Genomic DNA, 27,906 nt, shown 5'->3' on the forward strand with positions numbered 1-27,906 from the left:
CTTGTATATATATCTAACCGAAACCCCACACAACAGACCCCGAGATAGACGCTAAACATCACATCTATTTCTCGATTCCTGTCATTTCCCTCAGTACTAGCACCAACTTGCCAACGATGTAGTGATATATCCATAATTCACCAACACCAACAGAAACCCCATTAGAGCATCTCGCAATATACCACCAAACTTATTTCCCGGCAACAGGAAGTTCCAAATCCACCACCCAAGGCGCATTCCTCGCCTCATAATTAACCGTCATAATACTCCCATTAACAAAGAGCGTCTCCTCCCCAACCCTCAACGGCTTCTCCGCCCCAGAACTAACATCAAAAAACGCCCCCCGATTCTCCAACATATCCTCCATATCCGTCGACACAGTCTCAAGCTTAACACCACCATCCACCTCATCATCCCACACTCCCCGCTGCGCACCCCACCCTTCATGAATATGACCGAAGAGATGCAGACGCGGCTTTGCACGTTGCACCGCACGGAGGAGATGCTCACAGCCAACATTTAGATCAGGCGGGACCTGATCCAGGACTCCGACGGGCGGGCCGTGCGTTAACATTATATCGATAGCAGGGTAATCCGGAGTTGGGTTTTCAGGCTGCGGGTACGTAGCAGGGGCAGGATTATAGCGGTCTTGAGTGCGGGGGTATGCAAAAGCCCAGTTATAGAATTCCGGTTGGTAGGGTGAAGCGTAGATAGTGAATGACGCTCCAGTTGAGAGGGTGAAGGAGTGAGTTCCTTCTTCTAGGTAGATAATTCCTGCTTTTCGGGCTGCTTCGCTTGTCCAGAGGGATTTTATAGAGCGAGCATAGGCTTTTAGGGAGTCTTTGTTTGGGGCCGAGGTCTGGAGGGTGGTTTGGAGGTCGGAATCATCTGATAATAGGATAGATTGTTCGCCTAGTTGTTCTGGACGTTGGTGACGGGTGTAACCGAAGGACGTGAAGTACTCTTCGTCGAGGGTTATGTCGTGGTTTCCTGCTATTACGAGTTTGAGTTCTGCGTCGGCGGAGGTGAGCATGGAGATCATTGCTTCGTGTTCGACGCGGTACCCCACTTTCGTGAGGTCGCCGGCGTGGAGGAGGATGTTTGCTTTTGGGAGGGGGTAGCGGTAGGCATGGTCGGTTCTTTGAGGTGGATGGGGAGTGCTTGTATGAGTGTCTGAGATCATGCAGATGCGGGTTTTGATGGTTGCCATGGTGGGTGTTTGAGGAAGGTTGGGCTGTGGGGGAGGGGAGGAATGATAAGCATCGAGCTCGGGCCCGGGAAGCACCGCCGGAGATCTTGCCTCAAATTTATACAACAGCACTTGATATGAAAAGAAGATAGGTTCTGCAAGAAAAGAATAGTCTGAAGCATGTTCTCTTGTGTTTTAATCCAGAATATTTGTATCCCATGTTGATCACCATACTCCGTGCCTAGGTCGAATTCCACATGATACTTACACACTACGCAAAATGCAATTACCATAGAAGACATGAAACTAGGAACGATTCCCATGGATTTGACGGCTCAGAGCTCTACAGACAAATTGCATCCTGCGGATGCTCTGATCATGACATAGCTGAAACTCCGATCCACCCGTTGCAACAACCGAATATTTTATTTTTTCGTTTACTTGCGGATAGCCTTCTGGTAGAAAGCAAGCTCCTCACCCTCCAGAATGTAACCGTCACAGCGGCCGGACTGGCCGGGGCGGGAGGCAACAACGGCGAAAAGACGACCGGACTCGAACTGGCGCTCGATGGCGGACTCGGTCTTACCGGAGTCAGCGAAGCGGGCAGCCTGCTTCTTGGCGACGGAGGCGGACTTCTTCTCCTCCTCGGCGCCCTCGGTCTTGTGCTGGCGTCTACGGCCGAGGGGCTGGCCGTAGTGGGCCTCGTACCACTGACGGAAGGGGGCAGCGTCAATCTGGACAACGGCCGACTTGGTCAGGGTGTTTGTGCGGACCAGCTCGTTGTTGGAGGGGTGGAAGGACACTCCAATGACACGGGTCTTGCGGGAGATACCCTCAGAGCCCCACGAGAAGTTACCGGAGTCAAGACGGAGACCACGGAACTTCTGGTTGCCACCACGGGTGCGGACAAGGTGGATGCGCTTGGTGCCAATACGGGTGTTGGCGGGCTGACGACCCTTCTCGAAGGCTCTGTAGAACAAAGACATGTAAGAAACTGTAATTGGTATATCGGATCCATTTTTTCCACTCCAAAAAGCAACATCCAATCTCATGCTGGGTTGATAGAATCGTACCTCTTCTTGCGGTAGTGAGCGCGCTTGGCACCAGTGGCGCTGCGCTTGTGGCGAGAATCCCGAGAAATACCCATGTTTGCGATTGATGGAGGGGTCTAAGTTGACGGACACGAGTTAGATGTTGTTGATTGTGGACCTTGAACAAGTTTCTTTTTTTTTTTCCTTTCAATCCTTCTGTTTCGTCGCGAGCGTCGTACAAAATCAATCTTCGAAGATCGGACAGTTGGGCGATAGTGGTTGCGGAGTAGTTGAATGATCGTTGAAAGCGAGACAGGATCGATGGTTGGTGTGGAGGAATTGAATACCGGTGATCGAAATTGACGGGCGCAGCGAGCGAAACAGAATTTTTCGAAAGAAACCTTGCAGGAGTTGAGATAGCCGGATAACTCACCTCTAAATGTGCAGCCCTTCACCAGAAACACAGATTAGTTGTCGTAGGTTTGTCGTGGGAGTTTGAGGTCGTGGAGTCGCTGAATTTCGCAGGGCGCACTGTGTCGCTCGCTTGTGTAGTGCCCTAACTGACACTAGGCCTGATTGGGATTAGTGGATCCATTCAAAGATTTTGGTCAGGTGATGTCTGACTTCTGACTCAGCATAAAGTCACGTGTTATCGCCTTGATCATGATCTGGAAGGGGCCATCGCAGACAATCTGAGCAGTCATTTACATCCCAACGTTGTGCAACATGGAGCCTCCATTGTCTATTTTCAGCTATCCTTCCAACTATCCGAACTCCATAAATATACAAATAATTGATACTGTCTCCCAGTGCACTTGCTACCATTAACTGCCTAGGCCACTTTCTACTGGCTCTTGCCATTCTTCGCCTTTTGCTCCTTCACAAACTTCTTAATACGCGCGAACGAACCGTACCCCTCCACAAAACATGACAGAACCCACTTCCACCACAACCCCGAAAAAGTAGGCACATTCAGCGGCTTCAACGTAGTCACAACCAGCGCGACAGTCTCAAGGACATGAATAGCCACAACGTATGGCTGGAGCACGCAGACCAAGCGCGGAAACCAGGGCACGCGCTGAAGTCCCAGGTACTCGTAGAGAGCCGAGCCGGGTTGCAGATTGCTGCGCTGGAAGCAGGTGACGTAGAAAAGAAAACACAAGCCGAAGATCACGGCGTGGACGCCGCGCGGGGCACGGTACTCTGTGAGTGTAATCTCGCTGCGGCCCAGACGCTTTAGGCTGTCCTTGTGCATAGCGACCATTCGGCTGCGTGTCTCCGAGTAGTTCTTCATTTCGGGTTCGATGGGGACGCTGTAGCGGGTACCATGGGCGGTGATGATCAGGTTGGAGGTGCTGAGGTCTTCCAAGTAGGCATTTTTGGCTTGGGTGGATGTGATACCGCAGTAGGCTTGTAGGAATAGTGCGAGGGAATCTTGGTGGTCGGCATTCATGTGCTTGATGATGAAGTCTTTGGACGACATGGTGACGGTTTCAACTGTATCGGGAGAAGTGTATACAGTGTGTCAGTTGAGATTTGTACGAGAGAGGTGAGACAATTGGGATTTGAACCGAGTACAGAATACAATGTAAGAGGGGAGTTGGTAACACCACGGGCTAGAAATCAGTGCCAAGACCGGGGCCTCGGCTTCATACTTTCCACTGTCTGACACTTACAACATCCAGAGTACACCCAGACTATTTACTATCTACTTCATTGTACTCTACTATACCTACAATTCGGCACTGTTGCACTCTCAGAAATTTGAACTCAACTCCTTTCGATTGCCCAAGGAATATACATAGCAGTATACACCTATACACTCAGTGTATTTCATCCCCTTGGCCCTGCACGCCGACCAGGAAAATCATTGCAAAAACAAAAGTAATCCCCAAAAAAAGATCCCAAACAAACAGAAGGATATTAAATCGAAAACATGGCTCTATGAAAATCAAAGCAATTGGAGCGTTGAAAAAAAAAGGATCACTCGTGACGACATTGGATCTTCGTGAGATTGGCGGAAAACCAGAATGGGTGATCAAGCCCTGTTGTTGATAAAAACGCGATCAACTCCTAATTCGGTCTTTGAGCAGACATTCCTTGAAGGGTTTGGGGGGGAGGGATTGCATGCCTCAGTTAATACTTACATGAGAGCTAAAGTGAGGTCGCCATGGATGCGTGCCTTGAGCTCAACCTCGATTTCCAGATTCAGTTCCAATCGCAACTTCATGCCTTCCTCGTCCAGCATGGATTTCTCTTCTTTCTTCAGGACATCCATGCCGCCGTTGGGCTTGAAGTCTGAGTTTTCGTTCGAGTAGGGCTGCACGGCTTCGTCGTCGGAATAGTCGTAATCATCTTCGTCATATTCAGATCCATCCGTGTAATCGTCTGAATCGTATTGGGGTTGTTTTTGTTGTTTCTTCTGCAGTTGTTTGCTGGGTAGTTTGCCCTTTTGGTTCTTGGCTGGTACTTCGTCCTCGTATTCAGAATCATCGGTGTAGTCGTCGGCGCTGTCATAGTCTTCGCCGTCGGAGAGGTCCTCTTGCACGGGAAGCTTCTTGGGTTGGAGCTTTTTGGGCTGCTGTTTGGTCTTTTCAACGGTTGCCATAGTGGATGTATGTGGACTAGATTATGGAGTATAGAGATAGGATAGGTTCAGATGATTAGAAAAGAAAAATTGTATAAAAAGTAGACGGATATGCTGATAAAATAAAAAATAATACATTCTACACAGTCATGGAATATGACGTTGGAGGCTGGTGCTTTTCCACCTCGTCATTGTCAAATGGCCATATGGGGCCTTGATACATACAATGGCCGTGTCCACAGCAGTACCTAGGTACGGTGTAAACGGTCAATGCTTGGAACATGCGTGGCCCTAAAGATGTGTGCCTGGTCCATTTACGATCCGTGGAAACAAAGACTCGTGGGAACCAGAAAATTGAAAAAAACAGGGAAAATTTCAGGAACAGGTAAATTTCCACACGAAGATTTCTTTCTCTATACAACAAAGACCTTGACGTCGAATGGCGTCATCATATTTCCGAGATGAAATCTTACGTCTTTAATCTATTTTGGATTTGTCGTATAACTTCACTCCACATCCCATTGGTTCGTGAAACCCCATCTGCCCATTATATCCCGAGTTATACCCAATCCCGTAAGGCGCTCCACGTCTTAATCCCTGTCCGGACGTCATACCTGTTGACAAGTGGATTCTATGCCTAGGGCCTCCCAAGTACTCCGTACCTGAGGTACTGGCTCAAGAGGCCTAGTCTGGCATAGACCCGAGAACCACAGGAACCTTCTCATCTGACGTCGGAGGCGGCATATAATTCTCAGGCCCGGTTTGATCCACTGGTGGCGCCTCTGATGATATAAACGGTTGAACAAGTGGCATTCATTTGGGAATCTACATCATTGCACTCAATTCATTTATATCGTGTGACGCTTGGTCCTTCCTCTCCTCAAATCAATTCATATTCACCTCATATCCCACCTCTAATCCTCTTCTTTTACTTTCAATATGTCCGATCAAGAACAACAACCTCCCACTCCTAATCCCGACTCCACAAACACTACACCCAACAAGCCTAAGCGTGCCCCTCCCAAGCTAGGCAAGAAGTCTCCCGCCAAACAAGAACAAACCCCTCCAGCCTCGGAACAAGAACAAGAGGAAAAGCCCAAAGACACCGAACAAGAACAAGAAGAAGAAAACCCCAAACAACAAGAACCGGACTCGGAGCCTGAACCAGAGCCCGAACAAGAAGAAGAAGAGGCAGAGCCAGAACCTGAACCAGAACCTAAGCCCGAAAGACGTCGTCGTAGACCTCGTCCCCGTCCTCAAGAATCAGACACCGAATCCATCCCCCGCGAAATGGAACCTGAGCCCAGACAACGTCGCGTCCGTCGCCAGCGGCGCCCAGAGCAACAACAACAAAACGGTCCCCTCGGCGGCCTACCCGGTGTCGGCGGCGCCGATCAAGCCGGCCAGCTCGTACAGAACACAGCCGGTAATGCCCTGAACGGGGTGACCGGCAGTGCAGGCAAGGCCGTGGGCGGTATTCTCAACGGCGGCGAAGAGAAGAAAGATGACGACGGTGGTCGTGATGAACAGCTTCGTTTGCGATTGGACCTTAATCTGGATATCGAGGTTCAACTGAAGGCGAAGATTCATGGTGATTTGACGATTGGTTTGCTGTTAGTATTCCCTTTTCTTTACCTTTATACATCTAACCCAGCCCTTTCCTGTGGCGATCACTCGAGACTCTGTTGGTGCATTTCACTAACTGACAATCTAGTAATTAATCCTCAGAAAATAGAAAAGTGTATCTCTATATACCTTCTATATCTGCGAGCTCTCGAATACCCGGTTCCTGTATAGGCCGGGTGCGCCTACGGATACCTTCAATGACTTGTTATGGGTTATGTTACGCTGATGCATGATGCATGGATTTTTATTTTTTGTGTCTTATTTTTTTTTTCATATCTATTTTTCTTTTGTCTTTACTTGGCCATCTCCTAGATCGAGCCTCTACTGTGGTGTCTTTGTGTACAGTACTTTCACCATTTTTATAAAGTATCTGGGTCTGGAGAATTGGAATAATGAACTAGGCTTTTTTGTTTGATTTCTTTTCCGTGTGTAGATTGTAACTATCTAGTCAAGAACAGGGAAGGATGTTCCACAGAATGTAAAATCTTAGACGTCATGCAGGCGCCCATGTTTCTCTACAGTCCAAGGAAGTCGGACAGGTGTGACTACTCCCATACTGGATTGAAAAACATATGCATTGAATACTGGGAACAACCCATCTAGCTATCTATTATCATTTGTGCAATAAAAATCCAACCCCAGAAACCCAGAAACAAAAGAATAAGTACAAGAATCAAGACAAAGAAAAATGTAGGTAGTCCCAAACACAAGATGATTCGTACATTTCATATATTCTCTTTTCTTTGCATCGTATAGGAACCGATCTAACCAAAAAAGGCAAACTCTTTCAGTATCACAAGGCCACTCCATACCTACAATCCCGCAACATACATCAGTCCATAACCAAGGGTGACAATCACCACAAAGGCCATGAGACTGGCCGGGATACCGCGAGTCAAGAAATGGCGGACTTGGAGGTATCGCTGGCCTGTGGTGGGTACTTCAGTCATGATAGCAGCTAAGAGAAACAAGTTAGCAGGAAGCTCTCAATGCGATATCAAGAAGAAGAACATACTCATATTAGGGAATCCACTGGTGGGCAAAGCCATCGCAACAGAGCACATCAAGGCGCTGGCCATGACTAACAGGTTGGGGTGAGGATCCTCCATGCTAACTCCGATCTGGCGGACAAGCGGCAGGATGATAAGGGCGGCGACGGTGTGCGAGATAAAGCTGGCCATGACAAGGATGAGAGAAGAGAAGACCAAGAGGACGCTGTACAGACTGAGGTTCTCGACGCGGGCGGTGATTCCCATGGCGATTGTGTGCAGTAAGCCGGATGAGGTGACGGCCTTGCCCAGACACAGACCACCGGCTGCAAGGATGATGATTGTCCAGAGGAAGTTGTTAAAGTCCTCTTTGTTGAGAATGCCGGTGCCGAAGAAGAGGACAAGAGGGATGATGGCGATGACACCCATGTCGCCGAAGACATGTTCTAGCTGGTGGCTAAAGCACCAGAGGATAATGGTCAGGATAGTGACGAAGCTGATGAAGGACTGCATGCCGGTCCAGCGGTCCTTGACGGGGCGGAAGGCCATGACGGTTGTGTTGCGGCCCGGACGGAATGTCACAAGCAGCAGAACCCAAATGAGGAAAATGGAGATGATGCAGACGGGCAGTGCGATGAAGAACCATGTGCCCCAGCCGATGTTTGGGTCCATGTTCTGCAGAGCGATGATGTTCTGGGGCGAGGCAATCGGGGACGCTGCACCACCGACATTGGCAGCTAATGCGATACCCAGCACGAGTGCCTTGGCAAAGTCGGACTCGGGAGCCATGTTGCGCAGCAAAGGCTGGATGATCGAGTAGCAAAGCACAGGAGATGCAACGTTACTGATCCACATACTCAGGAACATGCTCACGAACATGTTAGTCAACAGAACCACGGACGGCTTCGATCCAGCTTTGCTTAGCACGAACATGGCCATGCGTCGTGCGATATCGTACTTGGACAGCGCCGCTGCGATCGAGAAGCCACCTAGGAGCAGCATAATGACAGGAGTCCACATCGCCGCGAACACCTTGCCGACTGACTCCTTAGGTCCCAACCGCGTTTGAGGCTCATCGTCTGACCGCATGATACCGAGAGTCACGACTAGGAATGGGATAAGAAGCGAAGTGACAAACAGCGGAATAGCCTATCAGTCGATGTTAGCATTCCATGTGAGCAATTCAACAGACAATTAATCTCATACCTCAGTGGCCCACAAGATACTGACGAGGACCAACATAGCCAAGCAGTTCTGCTCCTCGGGAGTGTCCATTATCTTCACGGAAAGCAGTGCGCCGAAGATGGCGATACTAAAGATCAGCGTACCAAAGCTCAAACTGCAGAGCCACGACGGGAACTGGAACCGACCCAGCGGCGTTGACACCTCCTGAGTGCGGATCTCGTTCTTGTCGCCCTGGCGCCGTGCAGTAGCCGGGTCCTCATCGCCGCCCAGTAAAGTCCGACGAATGCCAACATTGGCAGCCTGCGCACGACGTTCGATCTCGATCATCTCACGCCAGACGGTGTTCCGCTCCCAGACGACATGCTCACGCAGATGCAGGCGCAGCTCGCGTCTAGCAAACTGTTTATTGTTTTTCGTGACGATGGCCGCATACACACCCTCCACGTTATCGATATGCTGATCGATGGCAGCCATGGTGCTGTCGGTGAAAGGTAACGCGGTATGGACAACCGAGGTTAGGTAGTCTCGGCGCAGGCTACGGTCCAAGGTCTTGTCATACTTCTTCAGGGCCTTGGAGAAACCAGTCTTGTTCAGCTCGATGAAGGAACGAAGTTCACAGAGTGAGACATAGCATTCGATCAAACGCTTCTTCAACGAGATACCGGTATTGTAAAGAGCGAGGAAGTCCTCATCGTTGAAGTGCGACTCGTGCGGTTCTCTGGTGGTCGACGATGCAAAGTAAGAGTCTGCCATATCACCATGTTGGTCGTCGGTGCCCGACTCGCCATCCGTCGACTGCAGCAATCTCCGGCGCTGTGGGAGGATTGTCGGGGACCGATCGTCGTCACTATCGCCGCCTTCTCCTTCATCGTCCGCCATCGAGTCATTGCTCATGCCACTCGACCGCCGGTGCGGAAGCGAGGTATTGCCATTTCCGCGACGGGAGCTTGCCTTGATGATTGTCTCACTGACGGGGTCCATATTGACACCGTCTGTCTCGGAAAGATATACATCGGCGTCTTTAATAAGCTCATCCGCGAGTTCAAAAATCTCCGCCTGCTTCTTCTTATAGAAAGAACAGATCTTATCCATCTCAACGTCAAGAGCCCGTTTAAAGATTGTATCCGGGTTACTCGGTTCAACACCACCCAGCAGCGGAGCGGCCTCTACATCTGTGGCAGGCGGTCCATCAAGGCGATTGACCTGTTTCTCAAGGGTGTAGATCCTAGCCACAATGCAACGTTAGCACCATAATTGAAATTATCCGACCCGGCCATTCACGAATCGATCTTGTGCAATGTGACACGAATTCATATCCCCAGATCACCAGGCACCACCACCGAATAAAGTAACTTACAATTTCTTCAAATTGCTGTAGGCGATGTAGTTGGAGCTCCAATCGGGCACAGCGTTAAACTGCACACTATGCGAGAACTTCATCTTTTCGGAATCCGGATCGACGATCCCGTGCGATGCGTTATAAGCGCGACGTCGGAGAGCCTCAGCCCAGAACCTAAGACGAGAGCCCTCGGGGCGAAGCTCGTCGAGCTCTAATCCCTCCTGCGATTCTCTAAAACCGATATCAGAGCCAAGCGGCGGCGAATTAGCGGCAGGTTCAAATCGCCTATCGCTATCGTGATATTCGTTTGAGTGAGCGCGACCAGATGCGCTGGTGGTTGCTGTGTGGGAGGTAGGATGATAGTCGACAAGTTCAATGGAATCGTCGCGCAACGTTGAAGCCACCTTCAATTGAGGAGGCCGGAGGATAGTCGGCCTAGGTCAATATAGAGAGAGGCAATGCCGAAGGGAATGTAGTGGGCTCTATTGTGGTGGGGGGCGCGAAGAGGGCCGAAAAGTCCGGGTCAGCTGGAGCTTGGGTTGCACTGGGTAGTGGTCAAGTCGGTAATGATATAACGCGACGCTCCACTGATCGGGGATGTGTCGTATATCTGGTTGGAATCTACCCCGAGACTGCAGATATGTAAAATATTGAACGTCTTAGGGGCTTCCTTTCCTTCGACTTCAGGAACAGTTGTGCAGCTGCAGCTAAGCTGTAATTAGGTAAGCGTGATGGGGCCTGTCAATGTTCTCAGCAGTGAGAGATCAGATCAAGATGATACGTAGTTGATGAATAGGAGCAATTGATATGCAAGATAAGTTTAAGGGTAGGTGGCCTCCAATAAGAGAAAATGTGGTAAAACTAGGGGATAAGCCATTCCTATATAGGGCAATAAAATGATACCAAGAGATCCCAAGCCACATTAAAAACTCAGCGTCAAAGTCCCGGATTGTACTTCGTATGGCTATCCAGTTCGGGAAATCAGTAAGCCCATAGAGAATAAATGTCAATTTTTGACCAGACTATATAAATGTACATATGCAGAAGTGCTCAGAGATACAAGACAAACCCCAAACCCCAGATAGAAGAAATACAAGCCGACAAGGCAAATTTAGCGGCGAACGTTAGTGTTCAAGTTCGCACGACCAGAAATACCAATCTTGTGCTGCTGGTCCCTCTTCTCCCAGACACCGCTACGACCCTCAGCAACAGCCACCACCTCAGCCGCAACACGATTGGCAAACAACGCATCACGTCGCTTTTCCGACGCATCGATGATCCACTTAATCGCAGTACGGCGGCGCTGACGCAGAGTCAGCGGGTGGGGAATCTGCACGGCAGTACCACCACCGGCGATACCCTTCTGCTGACGAATTCGGAAGAGAGGCGCCACAGAGTCGACGACGAGAGTGAGGTAGAGAACGGGGTCGAGGGGGAGCTGGGATGCTGGGGGAGCGTTGAGAAGACGGCGACGAGGGTTAATCTGGGGAGGAGAGGAGGTGCGGAGGTGATCCAGAATGAGAGACATGTTCTAAGTCATTCAGTTAGCCAATGTTCCCGGCACTTTCACCCCAAGGTTGAACGGAAAAGGAAAACCATACCTTCTGTGCCTTGGTCAATTTCCCACTCTCCATCATCATCTTGGTGAACTGATCCTGCAAGGTATCGTAGCGTTTGCGGAAGTTCAAAGTCTTAAGATCCTCAGGGACGGCAGGCGCATCGAACTTCAGTCCAGGGTTCTCCTCAAGAGCCTGACCCTGCACCTGCTCAATCATGCTAGCAAGAGCAGCAGCAGCCTCATCACTAGCACCCTCGAGTCCAGACATATTAGGAATAAGGTTAGACTCATTGTTAGGCTCAACGCCCTGCAGATCGTTCATAAGGCTCCGGGCAGATGTCGAGAAGGAGCGTGAGCCACCAGACTTCTTCAATGCATCCCGCATAACCTTCGGCATGTGCTTCATAGCGTCCTGATCGCGGCTGAGGACCTGTTCCCAAGTACAGTTAACAACCATATCCGATGTCGGCTTTCCAGCCAAGACCTAGCAATGCCTTGGATTATGCATTTTTGCTCACCTCCGAAACAGGCGTTCCCTGATCTAACTCCGGAGTAGAAGGAACACCATCACAGCGCTTTTCCTTCTCCATAATTCGGGAGATCTCATTGGCCTCCTCGGTCACATCGGGGAGTTGATCGATAGTCGGGTAAGTCTGCTCGTCGGGCTGGGGCTCGACCTTCTTGGGGCCATCGCGCGAGGAGTTCCATCGGCACTGAATGGGTAGTGACTGGACGGCGCGGAATCGGACGGGGCTGGCGATACTCCGGGGGAAGACAGTGCGGGAGTGGTGGATTGGCGCAGGGCCGAGACGGCCTTGGCTGTGAAGAGGTTAAGTCGAGGCGCCATGGTTGTGGTTGTGAGAATTGACCCCTGTGCAATTATTGAGGGGAGGTCGAGATTAATCGGCCTGTTTTGGGAAGTTTGCGGTCTCGAGCAAATTTCCGGGATGCTTATGTAAGCGCCAAGGATTTAGATGTGAGGTCATGAATTGTACAAGGAAACAGGATTGAGGTCATGGGTGCAGGTGGGTAAGTAGTCTGAAATATGATTAGGGGGATGAAAACATATAGGTAAGTTTCAATTCGTCAGACCTGGTCTATACTTTCAAAGCGAAGTTCTTCTGTCACTACAACGTGATTCAGCGTAGATATATTTCCGCAGTAGCAAATGTCGAGTGTCGGTATACGTAGAAATGTATCAAACAATTCGCTTGTAATAGCCTACAAAAAAGAATTGATCGGGTATGCAGCCCTTAGATGCCTTGGTGGTCTTTCAGATATTTGGATTTGTTAGATGAGGTGGAGGAGATTGAAGGGGCTTATAAGTTTGATATTGGGTTCCCGATGAACTTTTTGTCCCGTGGGGAGGATATACCTAAGGCGTACCCGGCGAGTTCGTTATTTATGAATATGACGGCCAAGTTTGATTATCCTGATATGGTGAGGGGGATCAGGCCGAAGAAGTTGGATGCTTGAGGGCATTTGATATGGGTATCGGTTCAACTTCAAGCCTCCAATGGTCTTGTTTAGATCAGTGGTTCATTCGTCGAGGAAGAGATCCAATGGTACACAATTGTGAAGTGACTGAATCGAAGGATAGAAGACTTTTCCAAAAAAGCAAATCCATTACATGCATATGTACCGGATAAAACCTGGCACTTGGGATCTTGCCCCTTCTATTTTATTGCTCACCTTTTACCGCTTTTTGATCTCAATGTAAAGTTGATCGTGGCCCTGATTAGGAATGTGTAAGCATTTCTACTACAAAGATACGTGATGGCTCCCCTGAATGATATCCGGATCCAATATCGAAGGTGGACTTGAGATGTGTCTCACCTTTTCTTGAATCGATCTCTGGTATTCTCACACGGAGAGCGATGAACGTGATAATTGAAGGGGACTTCATAAGAATGAAGATTGCCCTAGACCTGATACTAATACAGAAGTGTAAAGCGTGTACTCATGCGGGAACTTGGCCCCGTAGCGCGATATCAAGTAGACTAGCGAGATCGGTCGTACCGTCCTCTCTAACAACAGCGCACCCAGAGTCTCTTAACTCTTCCCATTTCCGACGATGTCGTTCAATGGTCTCTCCCATAGCCGATGCATTAAAAATTTCGCACATTCTCCAATGCGCATCGAGAATTGCGGGGCAGGGAATCTCATACTCTGTGTTTGGCAAAAATCGGACGCGCCGATTGGAGGGAATGAGGAGGATGTCAGCCGAGGGGTAGCGCTTATAAGTCTTCACCTCGTACTCATTTTCGATATCCTGATAAGAAGAGTGAACATATATAGTTTTATGGTAGATCATTGCCTGCTTACGGTTGGTTTTAAGGTAATTGTGAATTTGCCAAACTGGGTATGCACCGAGTCTCGAAGAGTGATTCCATTGCGAAGAGTGTTGATCTCCTCTGCTGAAATTATTTCGCGTAGCCCAGGGAAACACTTGTATAGTAAGGCCCAGGTACTTGACATATCTCTTGGCGCTCCGGACACCCCTGGCCACGAGGCAAACGCAGAAGGTATTATGTGAGCCCCCTCAGTCGGGCCAAAGTGAACATCTCCTGGTTCCCCTTCGTGCTCCCATTGATCGGTGTTCAGCTGACCCGTGATTACACAGCGATAGGTGTCCCGCAATTGGAGCTGTGCCGCGAACGAAGAGTCACGCCTTTCAGGTTGATCAAGGGAGGTAACTATATCGACGTGCTCCTGGCGCTTTGGATAAGGACTTTCCACAACAGAGGGTGCTTTTGATCGGGATTTCACTATTTAGCAATGTTAAGGAAAATGAACGAATACTTTTGAACGGAACGTACTTACTCGGTACAGCAAGTCCAGTAAAAAGGTTCATGAAGACATCGTACAGCTCTCGGTCGGAGCTTGTCCCAATAATATCTCTCGCGATGGAGGTTCTACCGGCCTCTGGTAGCCACGTGAGAAATGCATTCAAGCCGCTTTTCAACAGCGTCTCATCGCGAAGTGACTGGTTTTCATAAGCATGGATCCTAGTCCGGGCGTCTTGCTCTAAACTGGTTAGTGAGTCTGCAGTGTCCGTGGAGAGTATTGACAGTCCGCAGGGTGTTATGGGCAGGGGTCCTGTTGGCTGGGGTACTGTAAGCGGGGATACTACGGGCAGGGTTGCTCTCTCCAATCGACGTATAGCTCGTTGGGCACGCGGTGTGTTGGAAGGTGAAGCTGATCGATTTCTCTTTTCCATTTTGGGAAGTATTGCACAGAATTGATACCTACGTAGACGCCAAGTAAAGGAAGATCTGCGCTTAATTCCCGCTTACATAAGGCCCGTGGGCAATGCCCACCCGCCCGTCCATGGGCGATGTCGCAGTCTATCTAGGGAGTAGAAAAAGCTATAGCTATTTTAAGATAGCTATATAACAAGTATTACAACTTAGTATAGATTAATAGATAGGCTTCTAGTCTATACCCTACTACTAGTGGATAAATTAACCCTATTTTAGGGGGTAGCTACCCTAAAAGAGATCCTTCTTTACTAGTAAAAGGTAGGATCTACTAGGTATACCACCACTATTATAAGGCCTGATACTATAAAGGCCACTATATACCTAGTGTGATACCTAATAAACCTAGGTCCCTAGCCCTGTAAGTAACTAGTCAGGTAATATCCTACCTATATTCTACCTAGTGTCTTACTATTAAGTATAGTGTGGGAGTGGGATTAGAGATAGACTTAATGTAATTTGTAAGTAATACTTTGTATAGGGATCATCCTAATAGAAAGAGCTTAGCTAGATATATCTACTAAGTGTATAGCGGCCTAGTGGACTCGAAGGCTAGTAAGCAACCTATAGTCACCACTTCCACTACCGAGGCCAAATTACTTAGGCTTTCTAAGGTAGTAAAGTATTGTAAAAATATACCCACACATACAATTTTGACTACCAAAGTATGTACTATGAACAAGTATGTTTGACATAGACAAGAAAACACAGCAGATGCTAGGGTAAATACACAAAAGAGAGAGCCACCAGACAACCGCCCCAACCCGAAAATAATCCGAACCCAAGCCTCAGCTTGATAACATTTAAATGTTATCAGGGTAGACGTAGAACGCCAAAGCCAGAATGATATACATGCCGAGACACATACCACCCTCCAGGTAATTTGACTTTCCATCCTGAATAAGCAGAGTAACCACCAAACCAGAAATAAAGAATGCAACCGTCTCGAAAGTCTGGAAGTGCAGTGTCATCTCGACACCCATGATCCAGCCTAGAATGACCAAGAACGGCGTGACGAACAGTGCAATCTGCAAGCTGCTACCGATAGCAACTCCGATAGCAAGATCCATCTTATCCTTGTACGCAACCACTACGGCAGTGACGTGTTCCGCGGCATTACCCACAATCGGAATCAACACCAGTCCGATGAACGTCTTGCTCATGCCGGTTGTCTTTACTAGGGGATCGATAGCATCGACTAGGTAATCAGCGCAAATAGAGACGAGGACGGTCACGACGACGAGAACCACGGCCGCAGCCCAGGGACTGAGGATGCGTTCTTCTTCCTCTTGCTCTTCCTCCTCGGCGCCAGCGGTATTTTCGGTATCGCTGGCATTCGACTCTTCAAAGAGGTCGGAGTGGGACGCCAACTGGAAGTAGAGGTACATGACGTAAATAAGCAACAGGATGATAGCGGTGCCGTGTGACAAGATAAGGATGTTGTCCTGCGCAGTCTGGTCCGGGTCCGGGAGCTTATCGTCATCTGGACTATGCTTGACGACTTTCTTATCCGAAATCGCAGCGTAGAGCGTAGCAGGGATGATAAGCGAAGCGGAAGCCACAGCCATAAGCGAAGACATGGTTGATGCGACTGTGGTGTTGAAAGATTGTTCGCGATAGCGGAGTCCGCCGACGAAGAAGCAGCATCCCAGAACGAGGAGGATGTTCGACAAGATGCTACCGAGCATACTGGCCTGAACGACGCGAATCTGCCCCTGTCTCAGGGCAATGATGCTGACCTAACACACAAAGCACATTAGTATCATGATCCACACATATCACTCGCTACATAGCACTGCACTTTGGGCATTGATCTAGGGGCTGAGGCTTGGCAAACTTACAATCAACTCAACAGCATTTCCAAAAGTGGCATTCATCAAACCGCCAAGCGCTTGGCCCAGAGTAGCGGCCAGTTCCTCGGTGGCGAAGCTGAGCAGCGAAGCGAGGGGAACAATAGCAAAGAAATTGAGCGTAAAGACAGTGGTGGAGTCCCAACCAAGGGCACCGGCAACGATGCCCAAGGGGACGAAGATAAGTAGAACATTGACGTAGTCACGGACGATGGTTTTCCAGGTTAGACGGACGACATGCATGGGCCATTGCACCCAGACGCGGTTATCCTTGGGGTGGTGGTGGTGTTGTCCATGATCTATGTGCTCGTGAGGTGCGATGCCATCGAAGGAGCCACGGTGTGAAGCAAGCAGGCCTGTTCGCTCATTGGCCAGGGTGCCATTTGTCGAGTTCATTCTTCGCGGACCGAAGGTGTGGCTTCGAAAGTAGGAGCGGAAATTTGGGAGAGCTGGATATATTCTCAAGTTAGTTAGAATATTTCCGTTACCTGAACGGAATTGGTATAGGGACTTTCACAGAAAGCCGGAAAGGAGCGGATGAGAAGAAAGGAAGGGGGAAAACAGTATCACACCCACACATTAGGCCAAGCTTCCAAGGTCGAGGAATGGAGTGGGGATCGAGCCACTTTCTTTTAGCGATGACAATGAGAAATTTCGGAAAATCAAGGTTGGCACAGCCTTTCAATGTCAGGGAACATGCAGACAGAGTGGAGAGCCAATTGGTGGATCGTGGCCCAGTCGGTGGGGGAAGGAGCTTGGGATACCTGGAACACTCCACATCATACATCATCGAATATTGTGATTGGCGACAGCTGTATCGCCAAGACCCTGCACTGCCACATTCCACAATTGGATGCACGGACGGGCTTCAAGAGATCCATGGTCAATTCGAACTTAACCTGCACATGTACCTAACCATGGGATCATAGGAGTAAATAACATTAGGGAACTATATAGCACAGATGGGATATATATCTGAAAAACACCGGAGAATCCTCCACATAGAATACATCAGGGTAGTAAATCACATCAAAAGAAAAATAAAAGGAGGGATGAGACACAAAAAAGAGGTATAAAGGATAGAATAAAAAAAAAATAGAGAGAGGAAAAAAAAAGGGGGAAGGGGGGGTCATTACTCCTCGGGAAGCGCACCATGAGCTTTAAAATCCATCCGACTGCTCTTGCGCCCAACACCCTTGAGCATACTGAAACGACGGAACACCGAATCCCGCATCCCACTATTACTATTATTGAGAACAGGAGACAAAGGTGCCGTCCCATTCGTAGTTGTTAAAGTCATCCCATTACTTTCGCGCGTGACTGGCCGTGAATAATCCCGCGTGGATGGGAGTGTAGACCACCCACCACTGGAGGCGGGCGCAGTTCGGTCCGTGGCTGCACCGGTGGCGGTAGGGCCGCGGTGCTGGGAGCCCGCCCGACTGCGGCCGTCCTGGGAGCGGGGGACCGTGTCGCGGGCGGCATTGTGCGTGTTCAATGAGGTCTGGGAATCATGGGCGACGGACGCCGAGGTGTCGTGCTTGTATGTCTTGTCGCCGCCGAAGAAGCTGCGGCGCTTCTCACTTCGGCCGCCACGGGAATGGCTGGTGGTGCGGCTGTGGATCGTGGCCGTGTCGTCGTCGATGTTTTCGTCATGTTCATCCACGATTTGGCCCTTGCTGTCCGATGGCTGGATCGTGAAGATGGAGTTGGTGGCGCCGTGAGATCGTTTGAAGGGGTTAATGATGCTGATCCGGTGACTGACGGATTGTCGGTCAGAGCGCTTGCGGGTGTGGGCCTTGCCTCGCACTGCGCGGTGGGGGTCTTCCGGACTAACAGCTTGCTGGACAGGTGGCATTCGGCGGCTGTCGCCCAAGACGGGGGATTGGCGGGCTGTCTGGGTGGGGGGAGGGGAGGTGTACTCCGCCGGAGCTGGCATGAGACAGCCCAGCTCGGGCTCGAAGACATCTTCGAAGCGTCGAAGCAGTTCGGCTTGGGTAGCTTGCTGAGCGGGACGTTGGTAAAGAGACAACGCATGTTTGATAGCCAAGGCGTGGTCGATAAGGGCAACAGAGAGCGCAGTCTCCATTGGGTCCACAGGCTGCGGTGTTGGTTGGACTCCTTCAGCGTCTTCATCAACTTCCTCAAGCAGCTTGTTCCTTGCCATCTCCGCATCCGATAAGAATACACGGTACAATGCCACACAGTTTGAGGTTGGCGATCTGAGCTCAAGCAATGATTCCAAAGCTTCGGTCAGATTAGATAGACTAGAATCCTCGCCTGACGCAGCACGGCGCCCAATAAGTTGAAGTTCCTGTGTCTTGCGCCACGTACGCTCAATGGCAGTCTGCAGAGGCGATAGAGCAATCTCCTGGGCGGAAACAATTTCACTACGACGGAGGATGTTCGGGAACGCCTCTGAGACAGTGAAAACGAGTTTTTCGACAAATTGCTCCCGTACATCCGAGCTGTTCGTGTGTCGTCGCAAGGTGGTAGAGAAACGAGACGGATCCGAGATTAGTAGGTGCTCGCGGACAGACGACGGAACCTTTGAGCGCTGGTAGACAGGATGAGACACATCGCGGTATGCGCTGACGGCACTGATTTGGAGGAATTGGCCTTCGTAGTCAGGGCTCTCGCCAGTAGACAAGATCTGTGCAGTAGGATGTTCCCGCTGCATGCGATCCACGAAAGAGGCCATGCGTTCTGTCGGGGAGGCCTCGAAGATGAACTCCTTATCGCGTAAACCGGGAGGAAACCCGAGACCCTTGTAGACCACACGGAAGTAGCGCGGGAATTGTTTGTTGCCCTTGGCGATGATATCGTAAATTCGAGCCATGGAGCTTTGGGCTCGGGAGAGCTTGGCGAAATCCATTGTCGTGTGCTCGTAGTGCGCTGCGAGCTCTTTGTAGCAAGTCAACGCGGGACTCCAGGCCATGGCGTTTTCGAAGTTTTGGATGATAGAGAAGTACAAAGCCTCTCTCCGTTCGAATGCACTTTGAGCTGGGAATGCGGGTCTGAGCAGTTCCGGCATAGGTTTGGTGAGATCCCATTCGTAGAGGTCGGCATGGAACTGAAGGGCAAGGCCTGCTTCAGTGAAGTTGCCTGCTGCGGCCTGAGCCTCGGCAAGTTCATGAACGTAACGAATGAAGATATCCTCGCGACCCATGTCCTTCATATATTCCATCAATTTCAGAGCGTGCAGACTCTGGATTGAGGCGCCGCTCTGAGAAGCCACTAAAAGATCCAGGAGTTCATCGACTGTCCCGACAAGACTCTTGACAGCATTTGACAAAAGATCATCGGACATAGTCGCATTCTCGAACAGATCCAACAGCTCGCCGATGAAAATCTTCTGGCTGACGCTCTCATTCATCTGCTTAGACTTGAATAGGATATCCAAGCTCGAGATGATCTCCGTTTCGATAATGGAGATATCCTGGTTCAGATCCCATTCACTCAGAATCATCGTCTGCAGTATCTGAACAGCAACATGTCGCAGTCCCTCGTGGACACTGAGACACAGACCAATGATGGGAGGAACCAGGCCGGGAACATACTGGACCTGGTAACCGCCAAGCTTCTTCAAATTGAAGCGCTCCCTCTCTTCGTCCGTGGTATCCCAACCAATGGCCTCCCAGGTAGACTGCAACAAGTCCGCACCTTGCTCACGCACATCACCGGCGATCTTCCAGACAGCGCGACGCTTCTGCTCGGGGAAGGTCTCGAGCGCAAGGACATCGCTAGAGATCACCTTCAATAGAGTCATAAAGAATGACTCCCATAGTTTGGTATCAAATGTGTCGGCATCATCCGGTGCCGGGAGGAGTTTGTCAATTAGCAACACTGCAATATGTTCAAGACTTTTGATAGTCGCGCGGTGGTTGTACACATGAATACTGAACCAGGTCTCGGGATAAGCCTCGCAATCGAGAATGGAGTTGTGGGCCTCAAGGGTCTGAGCGACAAAGAGTGCGAGCTCCAATTCTTTCAAGGAGGGCAGCTTGGGAGACGCGATCTTGGAAATAGCAGCCATGAGCGCAGATATTTCGACCAAAGACTCATCGAAGCTTTGAGGAGTCTTGGCAGTCTTCATTTGGAAGGGGAAAGCCTTGCTGAAAAGTAAAGACAGGTATTCCGTCTCATCTACACCCTCTGCGGAGATAGCACAGTAAGAGGCGACGATGTTTGGCATGAATCCGTAGATCAGAGGATCTGGCTGGCTGAGCAATTGAGCCACGATGGAACTACTCAGGCGCACCTGATCACGGTACAAATCCGAGACGCGTGAGGTGGAACCCCAGTACGGGGCCAGCCAGCCAATACAACTGGAGATCAAAGTGCGTCTCTCCTCGCCAGAGGTGAAAACATCGAACAGGGTATAGTTCTGAATGAGAACCAGCTTATAAAGAATCAGCATGCCGGTGACATCCTTGCATGAGTCCATGAAACTCAGAGCGATCATAATAATTTCATCCTTGCTCAGGACATTGGAGAGCTCAGGTAACCATGAATGGAAATGCTGAACCACCAGTGTTTTGCTGCCCACCAAAGCCGGCGAGGAGTTTTTCATCAAAGTCTCAAGAGCCTTGAAAATGGTGTGCATGTCTCGGTTGAAGGTGGATTGCACCGTGGTGATGCCAATACCTTCTTCTTTGGCCTTTTGCTGCTCGCGGGCCTTGATAATGAACTTCAACAGATGGCGTCCGACCTTGAAGGCAGCGCGAAGACTGCGAGATTGCGTACCGTCGGTCGCTGCGTTCAAGAGCCGCAGGTAGCTTCGGATAAGACACGGGGTGACGAATGGAAAGTTGAACTGCTCATCGGCGTAGCGGTCGACCAGCGGACCGAGGTTGTATCGTCGATCATGAACAATTCCCAGAACAGTGACCAGGTTGTTGAAAATCAAGTTCTCGTATTCTTCATTACCAGTATTCTCCACCAGGATTCCAAAGAGGGCATCGAAGACACCGCTGAGTTGTTTCACAATCTCGATCTCGGGAACAAAGAGTAAACGCTTCAGGGTATCTAGGACCTCGTCCACGGGCCGCTCTCGCCAGTTCAAAAGACTCAGAATAACCTGATCCTGGGAGTACTCTGTGCTGCAGAGGTGGGTTTCAAGGTGCAAAGTGGCCAATGGACCGGTCACAGCTTCATCTTTGGCGGATTCATTCTTGCCGAGCGCGCTCCATGGGAGGTTGAGATAAGCACCCCTTCCATTCTCAATGCTAGATGTCTGCTTGTCATAGGCATGCAACAGCAAGGAATGACGCCCATCTCTAATGAAAGCCTGCTGGTCCCAAAGGGGCATCCAAGCAAGAGCAAAGGGAAATTCTGGTGCATCTGCAACACTCATGACCATATGCGAGCCAGGAATTTGTTCCGTGGGGATCTTGAGGCGGATCGTTTGGTTCCAAGGCGAGCCCCGCTGGGCAATTGTAGTGCGCCATGCCGTGTTCGAAGTCTTGGATGATGAAGGGAAGACACATTTGTCTATCCGTGCTCCTTTAGCATCTCGGACCTCGAGAGTAAGTTGGAGATTGTGGAGTCCGGTGGTCGCCTGCAGAGGAATTTGACCAGCCTGTGGGTGCGAGAGAAGGGCATCTGTGGGAAACACAGCCTGAGATAGGGTCACGTAAATGTCGGATCTTGGCTTCGTTGGAGCCTTGGAGAATCCAATGCGCTGTGTCTGTACGACATCATGCAATATAGTAGGATTCTGACGGATCAAGATCTCGGCGTCGCTACTGGTAAAGGGGCGCAGGTGGAGATGTAAGCGTGCTGCAGGATCGGCACGCACATACCGGCCGGTGGGACTAGGAAGCAAGGCTCGGATCAACTTGTCAAAGCCATCCGTCAGCCCCTCACCGTCTTCCCCGTCTCGACGGGGCGACCAAATGTTGATCACCTGCTCTGCGTCCTTATCCTGCCGGAGAACGGGTGAGATCTCCAGGATCCCAACGCCAACAGTGCGGATCGCCGAAACCTCCTTCGTTGGGGTGGGTTGAGGGGTGGTTGGCTCTTTCAAGCTGGACGCACTGCTCGATGTTCGTGGAACTCCTTGGGTAGTGGGCTTAGATGGCTGATCGAAGCTCGGTCCACGTGGCTTGGCTGTCCACATCATGCTGCGTCGCGTTTTCAAACTGCCCTTAACTGAGGGATGAACGCCCCCGTTTGCAGTAGCCTTGGTTGGGGTCGGACTGTCTCGTGAGATTGAGGGCCTCGACACCGGAGTGGCATCAGATGTGGACCGAGTCTCTGGAGCACGAACCCAAGCAACTAGATAGAGCTGCCGCCCATTTGCGGACCCATCTCCGACATCTGTTGCGGCCAAATCGGTGAACAGCGTCTTCAGTTTACTGCTTTGGCTCATGTTGATGAACTTATCAGGAGACGGGATATCTAAGCTAAAGGTCTCGGATAATGGACTGAGTGCGCCGGCGTCTGATCGGGAAAACAGCTGGATTCCAATGGTCACTTGGCCTGGCGCATTCCCTGATATCGCATTGATTTCCAGCAGAAAATGATGGAGTGCGGTAGCATCGGATGTTTGAGTGGGATGGGAATCGAGCATACTCATCTCAGACTGTAGCTTTGCCAATTGGATAGCGGAGTCATCACCCGTCAGCAAACGGCCTCTTTGTTCGGGATCGCGAACGATCACGTCCCCGCTGAGCATTTTGTTTGCCTTGACAAGTTTCCAGACTGTCTCGACCCGCAATGCTTCCTTCTCCTTTCCGGTTAGAACATTGTGTAGCAATTGTCGTCTCGCAAAGTCCAGCTCTTGTACAATAGTTGACATTTCCTCCAGCACATCATATCGACGTGCCAACAGCAGTTCATGTAAATTGGTCGAATGCCATTCGCGCAGACACGATGCGATCTCATCGACCAGTGGCTCCGTGAGAGAAGTCGGAGTTTCATCACCAATCTTCAGCATTGGAACTGGGGCAGCAGGTTTGGGCGCATCGGGATCGCGAGGAGCAAAGGAGACAGGCGTGTGCGGGATCGACCCCGTCCGCCATTGCGGACTTGCCTGATTTGACCCCTCGGTCTTGTGAATGATAATTTGAGAGGGCTTCCCCTTTTTCGCAAAGACCACATCAGACACCTCACCAGCAGCCGGGAAGTCACTGACGGAATAAGCCAGACTATTGCGGGACATGAAGTCTCCATCCCAGCCAGACAGTGTCAGTCGATCAATGCTCTTCCGATCGCCATTCAGCAACGCTTTATATCCATCGCCATCGCCGAGCACCTCTCTAATCTCGACACAGTTCCGCGGGAAAATACCGGAGAACACGCGAGCTTCGAGTGTTTGACCCTTCGTGCTTGTCAAGCCGGCTAGCAGCGAGGGCGGCGCAACCAGATAGCCTCGGCACCACTCGCCATCCTTTCCTCCTTGTTCTATTATGTACAGCTCATCGCCAAGCTCCAATGGTAAATCTGCGGGGGAAGATGGGTTGAAAGGGTATATGGCCACGGCAAAGGCGATGCGAGGCAGCGGCCGCCAGGGCATGGCTGTGTTGTGAATCGCTCGACGCGATTAGAGCTCGGTGTGCCAATCCCCACAAACGGATCTCCGATCGCAAGTTTCGCGGGAAGGGGTTCGGGGTGGATCGAGGAATGTTCGTTTCGATGGCCACATGCAATGGGGGGATTCAAGGTCTCGGGAATCAGAGGAATGTGGGGACGAGGAATGTTATGCGACAGGTAACGATCTAAAGTGACATGATTAGAGAGGGTACAACCAAAGTAGCCCTGTCGGAAAGCGAGGAAAAGAAGGAAAGATTGTCTACACAGACAAAAGTCTGGAGTTGCAATTGAGCATCCGTGCCCCCCTTGACATTTTGGTGGAGACACAATTTAGAGCCGTGGGGAAGAGAAACTCACCGTAAAAAAAACACACACACACACACACAGAACAAGAAATCTGAAAAAAATAGACAAAATAGAAATATCGGAAGAGAGGGAGAGATTGCAAGGAGAAGAACATTCAGATCGAAGATCATCCCCACATCATCTTAAGAGCCCAAGTTGGGACTTTGGATAACTGCTTGACCTTGCTTCATTAGATCTCCAGACTGTTTCAAGATCTCCTAGCATGTAAAACAATAATTGAATTCTGATTTGATCAAGTATAATGTGATAGATCCTATTATTCAATACATTACTACCGGTACTCCGTCCACATTACTCCGTACATGACGACCTGTTCCCCCTGAACCATATGAACCCGAACGGTGGGTCAACCTAACCAATAAGAAGGCACTTTGGTATAGAAGACTTGATATGGTCTACAGTCTTCTCACCTCTTCTTAGATGCTTGTTTAATAGGGTATTATAGATATGACCGAGTAGGAATAAGAACCAAACATCGACAACTTCAACTCAATCCCGACGCTCCATAGCAGTGTGACATCTGCAATGGCATGTTGGCTGCATACCCCTTGAGATCCAATATTCTGCATATGGACCGTTAGGGAAACGGTCTAGTCTTATCACTGGACTGTGGATCAATCGCGTGGAAGTTCTATGCTTGCATTCCATAAAAGGGGGATGATGCACCTTGAGGTATAGAGAATGGCCTCCTAGAACCGATTAAGAACGTGAAAAGAGCTTCTCTGATATAAAAAAGATGCTTAGCGGAACGAAGGGTGACTATATGATTGACAATTTCTCGTCAATCTTCGTTCGCTATATTTACAGCAATGTCAATTTTTCAATCCACTGACTCCATCGCCCGCCTCCGTGCAAGTCTCTCTGACCGACGAGGTGGTACTCGCTGCCGAAATTTGCAAACTACTTTGGAGCCATAGGGATTGCGTGTGGGAACAAAGCGTGAGCCCTCCTCGGCGATCAATATCTTCAGCCGTAAGTGGAAAGCCACTAATGGATCTGAGAACTGACGACACTTTTTCTCTTGATTCTCCCTTTCCAAGTGCACCAACTCAGGTGCTTCACCCGTAGTCCTGGGTGGTAACATGTCGAAAGTCAAGGTGTTGAACTCGTAGTGCATTTCTTTCCAGCGCTTGGGACACGGTAATCCTTTATTGAGTCCCGCCTTCAATGTCAATTTTAGGAGTCTTCCAAATCCCCTTGACATGCCCGGAGATTCGGAGCTTGGATTAAATTCTCGTCGTCGAGTGGCAAAGAAATTGGAACCGATCTCTTTTGCCGTCTTGTACGTCAACTCAGGCTCAAAGAAATGGCACTCTTCATACAAACCCAAATATCCGGAATAATCTCGCACCAAATTGCCAATCCGTGAATGGAGAGCGAGTGTCTTGAGGTTTGAGAAACCACGCGCTAAAGTGTCTAGAACTGCCTGAGGCTTTAACTATAGTCAGTCGATCATTCTTCCAAGAAGGTCAGGAACTACACTTACCCACTCATTTGTTCCATTCTCGCGCTCAATATCCAGCTCCAGATTCTCCAATCGAGGACACAATGTATCCAAAGAAATCAAGTCGTCGTTACTCAACACGAGGCGAGAGTCTAGACAATTCCAGGTGTCGCCGATATGCACACAGAGGTTGACCAAACGAGTATGACGAGCAATAACGTGCAGTGGAACAAAGCAGTTCAATATTTCCAGATCCACTAGTGTGTCAAAAAGCACCAAGAAATGCTCCAGGCTTCGGCACAGCTCTTCGTTTTGGACGTCACTCCCTATAACCTTCAAGTGCTTAAGATTGATCAAACGCCCTGTCATGAGTTTGATATTCTCAAGCACAAACAACCCGCTGACTTCGAGAGACGAAAGACTGGACCAATTGAAATCAGCTTCCCACCCATGCCACATTGCGCTACCTAGATAGTGTCCATCAAGAGCTAGATGTTCAAGTGAAGGTAAAGGTTTCGGAATGTCGAACCCCTCAAAGTCGCTGGGTGTCTGACCATTAGATGCCTCATACCCACTCACTACCCACGAGCAAGACTTCAAGTTGGGACAAGAAGTGATGAAATTCCGGAAGTGGTGGATCTTCAGCGGAGGAGAATACATGTTGGTATATAAGTCTTTCTGCTGGTGAACTTTGATCAAGGTCACTCTTGGGAGTGGATGAGAACGGAGATGTTCACCATCCTCTTGGAGCAAGTGAAGTTCCGGCTTTCGGGGATGCTTATCAAGGCATGTCAGACAGTTTTCGATGGTATCGTAGGGAACGTTGAGCCTGCGACACATATTAGTCACCCCGGGCCTTGAAATTTTGACTGTAGAAATGGGCAGTTTTGTACTTTACGCAACGCAGATTCGGGAGGCCCTCTATCAACTTAGAGATAGGCTGTTTGTTCTCGTTTGGCCCCCATCCGTACGATCGACGGGGTGTGATAGTGATATTCCGAACAAAACACCGTGGTGAGTCGCGAGAGGTATCCAGCAGCCTACACGCAAGACTACCGGGATAACCTCTCACGAAATGATCTGTCACCCCGATGTTGAGAGAACGATATAAGAAAGAAGTTATCAGATCGTTCATCGCTTTTGAGACGAGGCAAAGACTGGCCAAGTCCTTTCCGCTCAGATCGAACTATGATTTGTTAAGTTTCAAGTCCATCGGACTTAGATATCGGGAGTAACATACGCTTTCGCATACTAGATACCATGCATACCAGGTTGAGTCTGTGAATCCGCACTGGGCTTTAGCACGTTTTCGTTTTGAAGAGGAATCTGCAGCAAATGGAGGGCTTCGCTTCTGGCCTTGGACTGGTGTCCCAGCCCCTGGTAAGCGACCAGTCCATGGTTCTCGAGGGAAGTTCATGTTAAGATTGAAATTCAATGAAGGAGTAAAGTCCGGGTGTCTCTATTAAAAACGATTGAGCCAAGGGCGACCTTACCCGAAAAGGCTACAGGGCTGTACACGGTCTTACTAGTAATCTCCCGAGGTCGTCTTTTCCCAGCTGACTGAAAGAAGTTAGGTGAGGCATCCACATTATTAACGGGCTAACCCAACATTCGTATTGGACAGTTTAGTTGAACACATATAACTCATGGAACCTACCATTGGTATACCTATGCTAGTCTCTTGGCACTGGTTGTACTCACACGGATTAGTCAAGCTGCTATACAACGACACATTCATTGCCCGGAATTGTCGCTTGTCATCGATTTCAATTCCCATCAAGAAAGAACTCGGGGATATTGCAAGTTAATTTGAAGAAAACTTTGCTACGAGCTTGATTTCGAAGACTGCCCAAGCCGGTTCAGGTGGCATGTTGGTGTCTCATCTTACCATCCAAGAATGTATATACTCAAGACGCAAAGAAGATCCGATGAGAGAGTAAAAGAGGAAA

At 49.7% G+C, this 27,906-nt stretch overlaps 9 protein-coding genes across 9 annotated transcripts; 1 reads left to right on the top strand and 8 right to left on the bottom strand.

Annotated features, from left to right (window-relative positions):
- Positions 1–190: 190 nt before the first annotated feature.
- N7500_003043 (metallophosphatase domain-containing protein) lies at positions 191–1,210 on the bottom strand (the record flags this gene model as incomplete). The annotated part of the gene is made up of 1 exon (XM_056674189.1): positions 191–1,210. The coding sequence occupies one exon, from the start codon at positions 1,208–1,210 to the stop codon at positions 191–193; it is 1,020 nt and encodes a 339-aa protein (XP_056534714.1).
- A 416-nt stretch (positions 1,211–1,626) lies between these two features.
- Positions 1,627–2,336, bottom strand: N7500_003044 (40S ribosomal protein eS8; the record flags this gene model as incomplete). The annotated part of the gene is made up of 2 exons (XM_056674190.1): positions 1,627–2,158; positions 2,263–2,336. 2 exons carry the CDS (start codon positions 2,334–2,336, stop codon positions 1,627–1,629), a joined length of 606 nt encoding a protein of 201 aa, XP_056534715.1.
- A 728-nt stretch (positions 2,337–3,064) lies between these two features.
- Positions 3,065–3,703, bottom strand: N7500_003045 (DUF2470 domain-containing protein; the record flags this gene model as incomplete). Its single annotated transcript, XM_056674191.1, has 1 exon — positions 3,065–3,703. One exon carries the CDS (start codon positions 3,701–3,703, stop codon positions 3,065–3,067), a length of 639 nt encoding a protein of 212 aa, XP_056534716.1.
- Positions 3,704–4,363: 660 nt separating this feature from the next.
- On the bottom strand, positions 4,364–4,828 carry N7500_003046 (uncharacterized protein; the record flags this gene model as incomplete). The annotated part of the gene is made up of 1 exon (XM_056674192.1): positions 4,364–4,828. The coding sequence occupies one exon, from the start codon at positions 4,826–4,828 to the stop codon at positions 4,364–4,366; it is 465 nt and encodes a 154-aa protein (XP_056534717.1).
- Positions 4,829–5,746: 918 nt separating this feature from the next.
- N7500_003047 (uncharacterized protein) lies at positions 5,747–6,528 on the top strand (the record flags this gene model as incomplete). The annotated part of the gene is made up of 2 exons (XM_056674193.1): positions 5,747–6,420; positions 6,522–6,528. The coding sequence occupies 2 exons, from the start codon at positions 5,747–5,749 to the stop codon at positions 6,526–6,528; spliced, it is 681 nt and encodes a 226-aa protein (XP_056534718.1).
- Positions 6,529–7,245: 717 nt separating this feature from the next.
- Positions 7,246–12,351, bottom strand: N7500_003048 (putative plasma membrane phosphate transporter Pho87; the record flags this gene model as incomplete). Its single annotated transcript, XM_056674194.1, has 8 exons — positions 7,246–7,391; positions 7,449–8,571; positions 8,629–9,832; positions 9,965–10,350; positions 11,070–11,477; positions 11,548–11,934; positions 12,023–12,217; positions 12,268–12,351. The coding sequence occupies 8 exons, from the start codon at positions 12,349–12,351 to the stop codon at positions 7,246–7,248; spliced, it is 3,933 nt and encodes a 1,310-aa protein (XP_056534719.1).
- Positions 12,352–13,464: 1,113 nt separating this feature from the next.
- On the bottom strand, positions 13,465–14,724 carry N7500_003049 (HNH endonuclease signature motif containing protein; the record flags this gene model as incomplete). Its single annotated transcript, XM_056674195.1, has 3 exons — positions 13,465–13,776; positions 13,830–14,272; positions 14,328–14,724. The coding sequence occupies 3 exons, from the start codon at positions 14,722–14,724 to the stop codon at positions 13,465–13,467; spliced, it is 1,152 nt and encodes a 383-aa protein (XP_056534720.1).
- Positions 14,725–15,567: 843 nt separating this feature from the next.
- On the bottom strand, positions 15,568–24,130 carry N7500_003050 (guanine nucleotide exchange factor DCK1; the record flags this gene model as incomplete). The annotated part of the gene is made up of 3 exons (XM_056674196.1): positions 15,568–16,503; positions 16,606–17,063; positions 17,767–24,130. The coding sequence occupies 3 exons, from the start codon at positions 24,128–24,130 to the stop codon at positions 15,568–15,570; spliced, it is 7,758 nt and encodes a 2,585-aa protein (XP_056534721.1).
- A 1,203-nt stretch (positions 24,131–25,333) lies between these two features.
- Positions 25,334–27,374, bottom strand: N7500_003051 (uncharacterized protein; the record flags this gene model as incomplete). Its single annotated transcript, XM_056674197.1, has 3 exons — positions 25,334–25,939; positions 26,000–26,786; positions 27,226–27,374. The coding sequence occupies 3 exons, from the start codon at positions 27,372–27,374 to the stop codon at positions 25,334–25,336; spliced, it is 1,542 nt and encodes a 513-aa protein (XP_056534722.1).
- Positions 27,375–27,906: the final 532 nt, after the last annotated feature.

Source organism: Penicillium coprophilum, assembly GCF_028826855.1.
Source record: "Penicillium coprophilum strain IBT 35676 chromosome Unknown utg000002l_segment0_segment1, whole genome shotgun sequence".
NCBI lineage: Eukaryota > Fungi > Ascomycota > Eurotiomycetes > Eurotiales > Aspergillaceae > Penicillium > Penicillium coprophilum.